General features: G+C 47.3%; 1 protein-coding gene across 2 annotated transcripts in view; it reads right to left on the reverse strand.

The window, feature by feature from the left end:
• The window catches only part of tbck (TBC1 domain containing kinase), a gene marked incomplete at its 5' end in the record, with an annotated part of 72,220 nt that overhangs the window by 29,481 nt on the left and 27,739 nt on the right, over positions 1-15,000 (reverse strand). For both annotated transcript variants that reach the window (XM_080533831.1, XM_080533830.1), the window contains one exon: positions 3,986-4,161. In XM_080533831.1, the coding sequence (XP_080389957.1) occupies positions 3,986-4,161 (176 nt within the window). The remainder of the gene's footprint in view (positions 1-3,985; positions 4,162-15,000) is intronic.

Below are 15,000 nucleotides of genomic sequence, written 5' to 3' on the forward strand. Positions count from 1 at the left end.
TTACACAGGGTGTCCCACAGGGGTCCTCTTTTCTTTAATCATATATCTCCTGCCCCTTGGCCGAATTCTGCGTCTTCACCACATCAATTTCCACTGCTGCGCCAACGACACCCAGGTATATATCTCATCCAAGCCCACTGCCCCCCTGCCTCCATGATTAAGACCTGGATGGCCTCGAACTTTCTGAAGCTCGACGGCAATAAAACGTTGTGGTCATCGACTAAAAAAAACTCCCTGTCAAAAGCCCCCCAGTGCCCCTGTCATACACATTGATGGATACCCAGTTCCCCAGTCAACACAAGCTAAAATCCTTGGCGTCACACTAGACCGCACCCTTTCTTTCGAACCCCACATCAAGAACATCACACTACGCACTGCATTTCTCTACCTCCTGACTCTCTCACTCCAGTGCTAATCCACGCATTCGTCACCTCCCGACTACTGGAACGGTTTACTCTCAGGACGACCCTCAAAGCTCATCAATCAAACTGCCTGCGCCCCCCAGTACCTAACTGACCTCCTCCCCCAATATACCCCTTCCCGGAACCTGCGGTCCGCAGACATAGGCCTGCTGTCCACCCCCCGCACCAACCTACGGACCTTTGGGGACAGAGCCTTCAGCGTGGCTGCACCTACCCTCTGGAACTCTCTCCCCATAGTGATCCGCAATGCCCCCACCCTGGACTCCTTCAAATCAGCCCTTAAAACCCATCTGTTCACCAAGGCCTTTGGCCCCTAGTCACTGTTTCTGTTTTGCTTTGTTTGTTTTCTGTTTTGTCTGTCTGACCATTAGAATTGCAAAGCGTCCTTGGGTTTTATGAAAGGCGCTATACAAATCCAAGTTATTATTATTATTATTATTATTATTATTATTATTATTATTATTACAAATCATCCCAAAACTCAGCAGCACGAATCCTCAGCCACACCAAACACAATGACGACATCACCCTCATCCTCATGCTACTGCACTGGTTACCGCTCCAATACCGCATTGACTTTAAGATCCTCCTGCTCACAGACAATGCCCTTCACTCTCTTGCAGCCCCCTCCAATCTACTACACTAATACACCCCTACCCGTACTCCTCCCTCCTCCTCAGCCGGCCTTCTCTCCATCCCTTCAACCTGACTCAGCACAATGTGGTGTACGAGTCTTCAGCTCTGCCGCACTCCCAGACTCTGGAACTCTCTCCCCCAGCACATCAAACATGCAGACACGTTGCATTCATTCAAAGAAAACTGCTCAAAACATCTCTTCACCATGGCCTAGAGCTCACTGTTCAATGTTTTTATGCCTTTTATGCCTGTCCTAGTACTGTTTGTCTCCTGCTGTTTCGTCCCCTGTCTTGTTGTTAGATGTATTTTTATGCTCTCCATGTCTTGCTGCTGCTGTTTTGTCCAATGTTATTATGTTTGAACATGATGTTCCATGTCTTTTTTTTGCTTTTATCTCCTTGATTTTAATCATACTTTTATTCATGTAAGGTGACCGTGGGTGTCCAGAAAGGCGGCAATCAAATAAAATTGATTATTATTATTACTGTGTGTGTGTGTGTGTGTATTTGAGTTTCTGTGTGCTGGTTTTTGCATTCATGTGTGTCTACTGTGTCTGTGTATCTGTCTGTGTGTGTCTGTGTGTGTGTGTGTGTGTGTGTCCATGTTTGTCTGTGCACGCAAATGTGTGTCTACTGTGTCTGTGTGTCTGTCTGTGTGTGTGTGTGTGTGTGTGTGTGTGTGTGTGTCTAGCAAGCATGTGTGTACAGTATGTGTGTGGGTGTGTGTGTGTGTCCAGCAAGCATGTGTGTACAGTATGTGTGTGGGTGTGTGTGTGTGTCCAGCAAGCATGTGTGTACAGTATGTGTGTGGGTGTGTGTGCATGTGGTGTATGTGTGCACATGTTTACAGGCCTTTAGGTGGAGCCCCTCCGTGTCCATGTTAGCCAGCCATGGGTCTCAGATTCTAGCCCAGAGATTGGCCCCCCCCCCTGACCGATCATAAATCAGCAGCCAGACTCACTGACAAATGGAGACCGTCTGGGGCTCCTGAGGCAACCCCCCCCCTGAAAAAAAACCTTCTAAATACTTTCCAGAAGTATACAGTGTCAGTGTGAGATAGAGACAACTGGAAAAACACGGCCTAAATGGATATGTCAAAATGGCGGCCGTTTAGGCTCCAATAAATCACTGCCCGTTTCCCGAGTCTTTCCCATTTCATTTTTTACATTTTTGGCATTGAGCAGATGCCTTATATCCAAAGCGACTTATGACAAACACATTTGTCTAAGTAAGTGAATCATCTGTCCATCAGTCATCACGAGAGAAGTCATCTCTGCTCGGGGCCAGGGGCTATTGGCAGTCGTCATGCTAGAAGAAGGATTCTTTTTTTCCCCCCCATGACGCCCTCTGGTCTCCATGAGCGCTGTCTGTCAGACGCTATTGAGGTGTGTGCGCTGTGTAAAGTGTTTAGGAACTTTCTCTGTATGTCCTTCGAGAGTGTCCACAGTCTAGTGGTTTAGTACTGTGCTTGTCTGACCTGTCTGCCTGCCTGTCTGTCTGCCTGCCTGCCTGAGGAGACTGCTGTATCTACAGTATGTGAGGTGTTATGTTTTATGAACGGGTCCAGTGGAACCTTTTTCCACGTTTCGCTGAGCACAACCAAAATTGACACGTGGCGTGAGGTTTCACTAGGGGGGCTCAAGAAACCTGGGGGTCCACTCAGGGGGGCGCATTCTCCCTGTGAGACGTCCGTCTAAATCCCGCCTAGGCCTGGAAGCGCGTGTTCAGAGTCACCGTTAGTCTGAGCTGAGTCTGCACGCAATCGCGTGGGTTACTATTCTCCTCTTGATATGTTTCTTTCTAATGCTGTAAGTCAAGCACTTTGAATGGCCCCTGTTGTATGAAATGTGCTACACAAATAAACCTGCCTCGTCTTGACTTGGCTGTGTGATCTGTCCGTTCGACCGCCTGACTGTCTGCGATAGAGCGATTATCTGAGGGCCGCACCCGAACCCTAACCCCCACACACAGACCACGAGTTGTGGACTACAGTTCCCAAGTTTCCCTCTTAAACATTAAACTCCGACACGGTCCTCTCCGCCTCTGTGGATCGACATTAACTTTCTGTTAACATTCCCAATGGCATTTGGCGATTGGTGTGTAAAGTTATGCCCTAAGGCTCAGGCTTAAGCACCAATGCCAGATAAAAAATAATGAAAGAGAATCCTCTGTGTAGCCTGCAGATATGAATTGCACAAGAGTTCAATATTTATGGATGAATGCATTGTTTTATCAGCCTTCAGCCCGCCCTCCACCCACCCCTTCATCCGCTTAATATTCCGCGACCCCAAACCCACCCGCCCCACGGACATGACTACCAGAACTGTGGCTTAGGAGTCAACCCACACAGCACTGTGTGTGTGTGTGTGTATGTGTGTGTGTGTGTATGTGTGTGTGTGTGTCTGTGTGTATACAGTATATCTGCCAGTGTGTGTGTGTGTGTGTAGACATCAGCCTGTGTGTGTGAGTGTGTGTATACAGTATGTCTGCCTGTGTGTGTGTGTTTGTGTATATACATCTGCCAGTGTATGTGTGTGTGTGTGTGTGTGTGTGTCTCACCAGGTCAGTCTTGGGCAGTCTTGTGTGTGTGTGTCTGTGTGTGTGTGTGTGTGTGGTGTGTGTGTGTGTGTGTGTGTGTGTGTGTGTGTGTGTGTGAGAGTGTGTGTGTGTGTGTGTGTGTATACAGTATATCTGCCAGTGTGTGTGTGTGTGTGTGTGTGTGTGTGTAGACATCAGCCTGTGTGTGTGAGTGTGTGTATACAGTATGTCTGCCTGTGTGTGTGTGTTTGTGTATATACATCTGCCAGTGTGTGTGTGTGTGTGTGTGTGTGTGTGTGTGTGTGTGTGTGTGTCTCACCAGGTCAGTCTTGGGCATGTCCTGGTAGTCAGAGGAGTGTGAGTGTGTGTGTGTGTGTGTGTGTGTCTCACCAGGTCAGTCTTGGGCATGTCCTGGTAGTCAGAGGAGTAGTAGGATGCAGCTTTGCCGAAGCCGTTGGTGTCGCCCGCGGCCCGGGGGGGCTGGGCGTGCTGCCTGTAGGTAGCGCTCTTGGGCGTCCAGCAGAAGAGGCCGATGGATTCGCGGACGCAGCGCTCAATGTCGATCTCTGGGAGGAGGGGGAGGAGGAGGGGGAGAAACAGAAGGGGAGTGAGGGGGGTGTTTGTTTTGACACAGCAGAGAGCGATGTTCTTGAGTGTGCAAAAGCGACTTGTTCCCCTCTCAATAAAGAACGTCAGTGTCAAAATGACGTCAACGCGTGCAAAACATGAATGAAGGAATGATGAATGAAGGATGGAATGAGTGTACGAACAAACGTGAAAGAATGAATAAATGTGAAATGACATTAAACCAGCTTTCATGCTTCTCATTCAACCTCAGTCCTCTCTCTCTCTCTCTCTCTCTCTCTCACTCTCTCTCTCTCTCTCTCTCTCTCTCTCTCTCTCTCTCTCTCTCTCTCTCCTCTCTCTCTCTCTCTCTCTCTCTCTCTCTCTCTTCTCTCTCCTCTCTCTCTCTCTCTCTCTCTCTCTCTCTCTCTCTCTCTCTCTCTCTCTCTCTCTTCTCTCTCTCTCTCTCTCTCTCTCTCTCTCTTCCCCTCCCCTCCCTCCCTCCCTCTCCCATATATCACCTCGGGCACAAAGCAGGGCAGATTATGCAAATCCATGAGAGGGTTTAGTGGTGTTTGCTGTGAACGTGAGAAGCCTACTCACAAACTGACAACGACAGACGTTTTTGACCTTGCGAGTCTCGCTCTCAGGAAAGAAAAAAAAAAAGTCTTCAAACTCTCCTCCTTTCCTCCCTTCCGGCTGCCATCGCCATTGGAAGAGGGGAGGGGGGGGGGGGGGTCCCCCAGGGCCACAGGGAAACATTCCTTTGAGATTCTGGCCCATGATGACATGACTGCATCACGCAAGACCATGCAGATTCGTCAGGTGCACTTTGAAGCTGTGAATCTCCCGTTCTACCACATCCCCAAAGGTGTTCTGTTGGATTCAGATCCGGTGGGAATGCTACTGAACTCATTGTGATGTTCATGAAACCAGTTTTGGGATGACTTTTGTTTACCTGAATGAATGAGAAGGTGTCCAGGTGTTCCTAATAAAGTCCTCAGTGAGTGTATATATATGCTATTTAGCCAACGCTTTTATCCAAAGCGACTTACATTGCAGTGAGTGTATACTTATTATGTATATATACATATATATGTATATAGGGGTCCCAGCGGGAATCGAAGCAACGACCTGACCGCTGTTCGCGCCACGCTCTAGTCACAGAGGACCAAGGCAGTGGCGAGAAGAGAGAGGGGTTCGCCAAGGAGTCGAGGAGGGACTCTCAGCTCCAGACGGGGACCAGACGAGGGTGACGAGAAACCGATTCGTTCACGCTCTCTCCGTCATGCGTTTTTTTTTTTATGCGGAATAAAAAGAAGAAGTGACCCTCTCCTTCCTAATGACTCCTCTCTCCTCTCTATTCAATTGGCGTCTCCTCGCGTCTCAGGGCCTGTGTGGAGGGATTAGAGAGACAGACACAGATAGGGGGAGAGACTTAGCCAGGGATTTGGTTAAACTGGGGAATTCGTTTCACCCTTTCCACACGTCTCTCTCTATCTATCTCTCTGTTCGCTAAACCCTTTCTCTACATCTCTCTTCACTCCTCTCTCCCTCTCTCTCTCTCTCTTCACTCCTCTCTCTCTTTCTCTCTCTCTCAAACACAAGCACAGACACTGGTGTCACAGACACTCACGCGCAAACACAGATGGACCCGAGCACGCACGCACGCACCGCGCGCACGCACGCACCCACACAACCACACACACCCACACACACACACACACATTACACACACTTTCTTTCACCCCCAACTTTTCACTCACACTCTCTCTCACACTCTCAGTCTCGGTGGATGCCACGTAGGGCTAATCGAGAGGTCTTGGCTGGAAACGCTGGCTGGCTCAGACTCAAGTGAAATAAAATAGGAGATGTGTCTCTCTGCTCTGCACAGCAGTAGTGGTCCAGGCTAAAGGGGGGGGGGGTGGTCTTCTCTCAGGGGTCTCTGGAGGGACTTATAGGACCTGGCGGATTCAGTTACAGAGAGAAAGGGTCATTCTGGTGAGACACGGCTCACTGGATGGTCGAGAGATGATGAGATGGCCTAAGGCTTGTAGGCAGGCAGACAGACAGGCAGAGAGGCAGACAGACAGGCAGAGAAGCAGAAAGGCAGGCAGGCAGACAGGCAGGCAGGCAGACAGACAGGCAGACAGGCAACAGACAGGCAGAGAGGCAGACAGTCAGACAGACAGACAGACAGGCAGGCAGGCAGACAGGCAGATAGGCGGGCAGACAGACAGACAGACAGGCAGACAGACAGGCAGGCAGAGAGGCAACAGACAGACAGAGTGGCAGACAGACTTTTAGGCGGGCAGACAGACAGACAGAGAGGCAGAGGGGCAGATAGACAGACGGATAGACAGACAGGCAGGCAGGCAGTAGGAGGAAAGTGAAAAGTGCATTTCCCCCCTGGGGGCTATGAACGCTGGATGCAATCTGTCCTCCCGGCGAGACACACACAGACACACACACACACACACACACTCACACTCATGCAAACAGACAGACAGACACACACACACACACACACACACACACACACACACACTCCTCCCAGCAAACAGAGGCAGAGAGGAGAGAGGGGAAGATTGATAACCCTGTAACAAGCCCTGGAGTGCAGCTGGTCCTTCCCTGGCAGAGGGCCGTGGGTTTGAGAGAGAGAGGGGGAACTTTAGTCAGAGGAGATTAGATCTAGTGATTATGTCTGGGGGGGGGGGGTGATGGAGGTCTGGGACTCTGGTGGCCACTGTCAACCTTGGGGAGGGACACAGACAACTGGTGGGTAATGGGAGGCTGGTGGAAGGGTATTAGATTCTGTCTCTGGCAGGGCCCTCTCTGGGGAATGACAGGGGGGGGGGGGGGGAGTGGTGTGTGTATGTGCGTGTGTGTGTGTGTGCATGTATGCGTGCGTGTAACACAGGATTATAGGGTAGTGAGTGTGTGTGTGTGTGTGCGTGTATGCATACGTGTAACGCACACAGGATTACAGGGTAGTGAGTGTGTGTGTATGTGTGTGTGTGTGTGTGTGTGTGTGCACATGTATGTGTGCGTGTAACACAGGATTACAGGGTAGTGAGTGTGTGTGTGTGTGTGTATGTATGCATGCGTGTAACGCACACACGTTACAGGGTAGTGAGTGTGTGTGTGTGTGTGTGTGTGTGTGTGTGTGTGTGTGTGTGTGTGTGTACGTGCATGTGAACGACAGGGCAGCGCCACCGCTCCAGTCACCATGGCCATTAGAGACGTCACTTAACTATCCACCTTCCGTGTCCCCGACAGTTAAGAAGTTAACAGACGCGATGTTATTGTTGAGAAAGCCGCACACACCATTAACACACCAGCAGACTACGTTTACAAAGAGCTCTAATTTCTCCCGCTTCACGTTATTGTTTCTTACATCTGATCTAATGGACCGGTAAGGTGGACTGTCGTTCACATAACACGACAGGTCGGTCAGGTTAGAAGAAAAAGCCAGGATAATACACTGTCTCTCCACACGCTGACTGCTCCACTGTTGATCTGCTTAACCTCCCCCCCCCCCACACACATACACACACACACACACACACACACACACACACACACACACACACAATGTGTCTGCTTCCATTCCAGCAGCGAGAGTTTTAACCAAAACAAGCTTAAGAGCTCATATAACTAACTACTGGTGTGTGTGTGTGTGTGTGTGTGTTCGTGCGTGCGTGGTATGATTATAGATCTATTATATATATTATATATTATAGATTCTGACTTAAGCTTTGAGCCTCACATCAAATCTATCACTAGAAATGCTTTTCATCATCTACGGAATATTGCAAAAGTTAGACTTTTCTCCGGCAAGCTATTGACCAGCTGCAATTAGTCCAAAATGCAGCAGCGAGAGTTTTAACCAAAACAAGCAGAAGAGCTCATATAACTCCTATTTTAGAAACTCTGGCTGTTAAATTCTGAATACATTTCAAGATCCTTCTGCTTGTTTATAAAGCTCTCACTGGCACAGCACCAGAATATCTGAAAGACCTTTTGCTAGCATATCAGCCCAAGAGCTCTCAGGACTTCTGACGCTGGCTTTCTCTGTGTACCACATGTTCAAAAGAAGAGAGATTTGGAATGCACTGCCCGTTTCAAATTGTGGAATGCACTGCCAGATTACATTAGGGATGCAACCTCAGCAAATATGTTCAAGCCAAGACTAAAAACCCATCTTTTTAATATTGCCTTTAAATTACTAAATTATTAAATGACGATTATATAATGATTAAAGCACTTTGAGCTGCAACATTTACAGGAAAAGTGCTATACAAATAAAAGTTAATATTATTATTAAGCTTGGCCAGTAAAAAAAAACACACGCTTTTCAAACGATCTCAAACCCACTTGTCTGTAGTCTGAGGGTTAGTTTGGTTGGAGTGGTTGTCTCGCAGGGGCGAGGGGAGGGGAGGGGTGGGGTGGGGGGGCTTGTTTTTCTCTGAGCTCAATGTCCGGAACAGCACCTCATCAGTGCTAGCTCCCAGCGCTAACGTGGAGAGGCTCAATGAGACGGATGCTAATGTCCCGCGAAGGAGACTGCTGACGGGATCATCGGTAAACACAAGCAACGCTGCGTAGCATGCCAGACACACACACACACACACACACACACACACACACACACACACACACACACAGAGAGAGACACAGAGACACACACAGACACACACACACAGACACACACAAACACACAGAGACACACAGAGACACACAGAGACACACACACACACACAGACACACAGACAGACACAGAGACACACACAAACACACACGCACGCAGAGATACACACACACAGAGACACACACACACACACACACACAGCTGAAGTCTCCAAACAAGATAAAGTTTCGTCACCTTTGGGCAACGAGAGGGAAAGAGCAAACAGTGGGAAAACAAAAGGTGATGGATGGAAACATACTGTGGACTAGGGGGGCTGAGGGGGGGGGCTAGGGGGTACTGGAGACGGCTGGGGGGGGGCTCGGAGGCGGAAACGCCTCACACATCCCATCCCTTTCGGTCGGTCTTGAATCCCTGTCTCCGGCCGTCGGAAAATTGGGAACAAAAGTGACAACGCCGGGAACACACTCCTCCTCCGTCTGCCCGCCGCTCCGCAGAGACAAACAAGACGTCTAACTCCTCCTGACAGGATGTCACGGCGGCGGGGGCGGGGGAGGAGGCGGCGTGACTAAATGGCTTTTGGGGGAGTGTGTTTGGGGGGGGGGGGGGGGGTGGTTGAGGGGCATGGCCGCGCCGGGGGCTAGCGTCGATGTCGCGGCTCCGGTCTGTTTGGGTTTGACAGAGACGCGGGCTGGATCTGCATGGCTAAGTGAGCCCTGTCTCCAGAATCTTCCCCTCTCTCTTCTCTCTCTTTCTTTCTCTCTCTCTCTCTCCCATTCTCCCTCCCTTACCGCTCTCTCTCTCTCATCTCTCCTCCCTTTCTCCCTCACTCTGCTCCCTCACCCTCTCTCTGTTCTCTCCTCCTCTCCTCCCCTTCTCCCTCACCCTCTCTCTGTTCTCTCCTCCTCTCCTCCCCTTCTCCCTCACTCTGCTCTCTCACCCTCTCTCTGTTCTCTCCTCCTCTCCTCCCTTTCTCCCTCACTCTGCTCTCTCACCCTCTCTCTGTGCTCTCCTTCTCTTTATCCCTGTCTCTCTCTCTCCCCCCCTCTCTCACCCCTCTGGGAACAGGCCTCCCTCCAGTCCTAACTGTAATAGGCTTGTCAACAAGAATGAATGTCACTGGCACCGTTCACAGTCTGGGAGGGAGGGAGGGATGGAGGGAGGGAGGGAGGAGGCAAGACGAGTGTGTCTGGATCGTTTAAGAGCCGCTGGCTTGTAACTTCATTTTTGACCCGTTAACTTTTATTCATATGCTCAGAGACAGGGACAAGAGAGTGATTCCGAGAAGCGCTCCCGCCTTCTTCTTCATCTTGTTTTCCCTCGTCACGACATCAAACAACAGATTGAAGACCCAGGAAACCTGTCTGGAAGTCAGCCTTCTTTTAAAAACTCTTTATAACCCAGAAGAACCTGGAGGCCACATTTACACTGCCAGGTAGAAGTGACGCAATTCTGATGTTTTGCTCACATGTGGCACAGATCTGATATGTAAACATGAAGGTGGAGCCAGTAAAAAAGCACATTGAATCTGATATTCTCAGATCTGATTCAGGCCTCAATCTCATACGAATCGGATAAGTGTCATTTCGACTGCGATCTAACCAGGCAGGTCGGATATAAGTTATAATTCCGATTTGCCCATCATTGAAAATACGACGGTCGTCGCATTTTGATGACATTTGACGTGAGTTTCACTCACTTCAACAGTGAAGTGCTCTTTCTTCTCCGCCTTAAAATGTGCACAATATTTCGCGGACCTCTAAACATACTTCGGAAAGCAATGGTTTTATATTATAATGTATATAAAAGGGATTATGATAACTCTCATGTACGCATACGTAAGCACAGGTATCGGATATGGGTCATTTTAAAAAGCAGATAGTAGTAAGCAGGCGTTCAAAAAATGTGTATATAGGCAAAAAATGGGAACTAGGCATTAGGACCTGCAGTGTAAATGTAGCCTTAGAGACCATCATATCTCCCTGACAACCAGACCGTCTGCTGTACAGATGGTGGGGCTGTTAAAGCAGCCCGCAAGGTTTTTATCGGCTTTATCGACTGGCCTACCCTTCCCTCGAGACTCTCATTACTACCTTTATGATGGGTTTATATATCTATATCTATATTTTTTATGGTTCTTTTTTCTCCTTTATTTTATGCACTTTGAGATTACGAAGTCTTTTATAACTTTTATAACGAAAAGAGCTTTATAAATGTAAATCATTATTATTATTATTATTATTATTATTATTATTATTATTATTATTATTATATGGCATTTATTATTATTGTTATCTATCTGATACCAGAAGGGTATATAGATATGGTATATAATTATTCTGGAATACAATCACCACCTTCGCCCCACAGCAAGGAACGAGATAAAGATCATTGAGTGGTTTGTGAAAACCCAAATGAAATGCTTTCTGAAGTCGGGTTAGCCAGGGGCCACATGATGACAGCACTCACGTGAAAGGCATGTTTATAACCTCAGGACTAACGTGTGTGTGTGTGTGAGAGAGAGAGAGAGAGAGAGAGAACGAATGATCGAGAGAGAAAGAGAGCAGGGGGAGAGAAAGAGAGAGAGAGAGAGAGAGAGAGAGAGAGAGAGAGAGAGAGAGAGAGAGAGAGAGAGAGAGAGAGAGAGAGAGAGAGAGAGAGAGGGTGAAAAAAGCTGGTGAAAAGCTGCCTGTCTGCATGTCTCTACTTGGTATGAAAGAGCTAGCAGCTACAGCTGAAGAGTGTGGAGGTGGAGAGGGAGGGGGAGGAGGAGGAGGAGGGGGGAGGAGGTGGAGGGGGAGGAGGTGGAGGAGGAGGAGGAGGTGGAGGAGGAGGAGGGGGGGGAGGGGGAGGAGGGGGAGGTGGAGGAGGAGGGGGAGGAGGAGGGGGAGGTGAAGGAGGAGGAGGTGAAGGAGGAGGAGGTGGAGGAGGTGGAGGAGGAGGAGGAGGAGGAGGAGGAGGTGGAGGAGGTGGGCCTCCCTACTCCGTGAGCTCTGTATCAGCAGGTGCTTTATGAGATCACAGCATGCGGCCCCTGTAGGTACAAGAGACAGGAACAGCAGGAGGGGGTTCAACACAGGAATACAGGACCACAGGTATGCAGACGTGAGCCATGACACAATCCCCCCCCCCCCCCCCCACACACACACAAAATCAATAAATCCTACAGTCTCTGTATGCCAGGGACGCCACAAATCACTGGATATTTAATCGTCAGCAATCGGTGTGTGTGTGTGTGTGTGTGTGTGTGTGTGTGTGTGTGTGTGTGTGTGTGTGTGTCTGTGGGTCACATGAGTGGGGGCACACAAAAGTGGAGTTATTGTACCACATTCCCCAGAACACACACAGACACACACACAACACACACTCACACACACACACACACACAAAGAAGGAGAGCTTGGACCTGGTTCAAAACTACACGCACGCGCACACACGCGCACACACGCACAGGTGCACACACACACACACACACACACACACACACACAAACACACACACACACACACACACACACACACACACAGAGTGAGTGATGTCCCGTCAGGTCCAGTGGGCAGAGCAGTGGTAGTAATCACAGAGAGGTGCAGCTGCTCCATCTCTCAGAGAGGCCTGGCAGCTAGACTCAACCCTGCTGCTGCCCCAGGACACATACCATACCTCTATATACTCTACCTCTATATACTCTACCTCTATATAATCTACCTCTATATACTCTACCTCTATATACTCTACCTCTATATACACACTCTACCTCTATATACTCTACCTCTATATACTCTACCTCTATATACTCTACCTCTATATACTCTACCTCTATATACTCTACCTCTATATACTCTACCTCTATATACTCTACCTCTATATACTCTACCTCTATACACTCTACCTCTATATACTCTACCTCTATATACTCTACCTCTATATACTCTACCTCTACATACTCTACCTCTATATACTCTACCTCTATATACTCTACCTCTACATACTCTACCTCTATATACTCTACCTCTATATACTCTACCTCTATATACTCTACCTCTATATACTCTACCTCTACGTATATACTCTACCTCTATATACTCTACCTCTATATACTCTACCTCTATATACTCTACCTCTACACACTCTACCTCTATATACTCTACCTCTATATACTCTACCTCTATATACTCTACCTCTACGTATATACTCTACCTCTATATACTCTACCTCTACATACTCTACCTCTATATACTCTACCTCTATATACTCTAACTCTATATACTCTACCTCTATATACTCTACCTCTATATACTCTACCTCTATATACTCTACCTCTATATACTCTACCTCTACATACTCTACCTCTATATACTCTATCTCCTCATATACTCTACCTCTACATACTCTACCTCTATATACTCTACCTCTATATACTCTACCTCTATATACTCTACCTCTATATACTCTACCTCTATATACTCTACCTCTATATACTCTTACTCTACCTCTATATACTCTACCTCTATATACTCTACCTCTACGTATATACTCTACCTCTATATACTCTACCTCTATATACTCTACCTCTACGTATATACTCTACCTCTATACAGTATACTCTACCTCTATATACTCTACCTCTATATACTCTACCTCTATACAGTATACTCTACCTCTATATACTCTACCTCTATATCAGTGGAGGCTCCTCCATAGAGGTGGAGGAGGCCTGGCCTCCCCAATAATTTGAGAGAAGAGAGAGAGATTTAAAAAAGCAATAATTATATTTTTTATTTTTTATTTATTTAACAAAAAACATATTTTAATTGTTTTTATATTAATATTATTTCAGTTTTGTTCATAAATCTGAATTTTTCCATGGCTAAAACCCAATATTGCAATTGTAAAGCACCTACAGGCCAGAATCCCTATCCGTTTGTATTGAGGGAGGCCAGGCCTCCCCCAGGAAAGTGGTTTCTCATAGAAGTCAATGTAATGCAATTTTTTTCATGGCAATATGTGATTGGCCAAATCACTGAAAATGGGTGGGCAGAGGAGGCCTGGCCTCACCAGGCATTGAGTCCAGGGCTGAAAGATTGACATTTTGTTCGTCCAATCACATGAAGCCATTTTGAGAATTCGCCAGTCACTTCAGTCAAAGAAACACTCGCCATCGTGGCTACCTGTCAACTCGTCCTTTGCAGGACACGTCTAGAACACCCATGGCTATTATCCCTGAAAATAATAGCTCATTTGGCCAAATACTTTTGCTTAAAATTACCTCGGAAGTCGGCGAGATTCTGGCGCGATTTATACATCGAATAGGTAGACAACATTTAGGATTTATTGAACAGTTTTATTTTTAATGTAGTCGATTTCGAGGAGGCCAATTTTTTCCCCGCTTGCTCGCTTGACTCGCGGTGGAATGTTCCCTGTTCTTCTTATCTGTCTTTGTGCTGGCCAAAGGCATAGATACTATTTGGAGTGTAAGCTACAATCAGAAAGTTCTGATTGATGGAATTCTTTGTGCAGAGCTTAGCCTATGTGCCTGCCTGAAGAAATGACATTGCTGTAAGTCTATGAGCCTGCCTGATAATTAAGTTGAGAAATGACATTTGGATGTAATATAAATGCCCAGTGAACATGTGTAAAAGGCAGGAATTTGGTAATTATGTGGTTAAAAAACAATTTTGTTTAGCCTACATTTTTCATTCTTCTTTTTCTTCTACAGGTTCAACATGTAATCATCAATTTAATCAAGTTTAGCATATAAAAAGATAAGTAACAGTTTCTTTATCAAATGTAGTTTTATTCAATATATTTAATATATATATATATTTTTTTAAAGTTGAGTTAATTACCAGGCAGGCTCATAGACTTACAGCAATGTCATTTCTTCAGAGATAAGAAGAACAGGGAACATTCCATCGCGAGTGAAGCGAGCAAGCGGAAAAAAAATTGTCCTCCTCAATTCTGGAAGTCACCAGCCTCCACTGCTCTATATACTCTACCTCTATATACTCTACCTCTATATACTCTACCTCTATATACATCTCTCTCCCTCTGTCTCACTCTCTCTCTGTCTCGCACTCTTGCTCCCTCGCCCTCAGTCTCTCTCTTTCTCGCCCTCTCTCTCTCGCCCTCTCTCTCTCACCCTCTCTCTCTCTCTCTCCCTCTCTCTTTCTCTATCTGTCTCTCTGTCTGTCTC

The sequence above is a fragment of the Nansenia antarctica genome (genome assembly GCF_963989245.1).
Source record: "Nansenia antarctica genome assembly, chromosome: 6".
In the NCBI taxonomy this organism is placed as follows: domain Eukaryota; kingdom Metazoa; phylum Chordata; class Actinopteri; order Argentiniformes; family Microstomatidae; genus Nansenia; species Nansenia antarctica.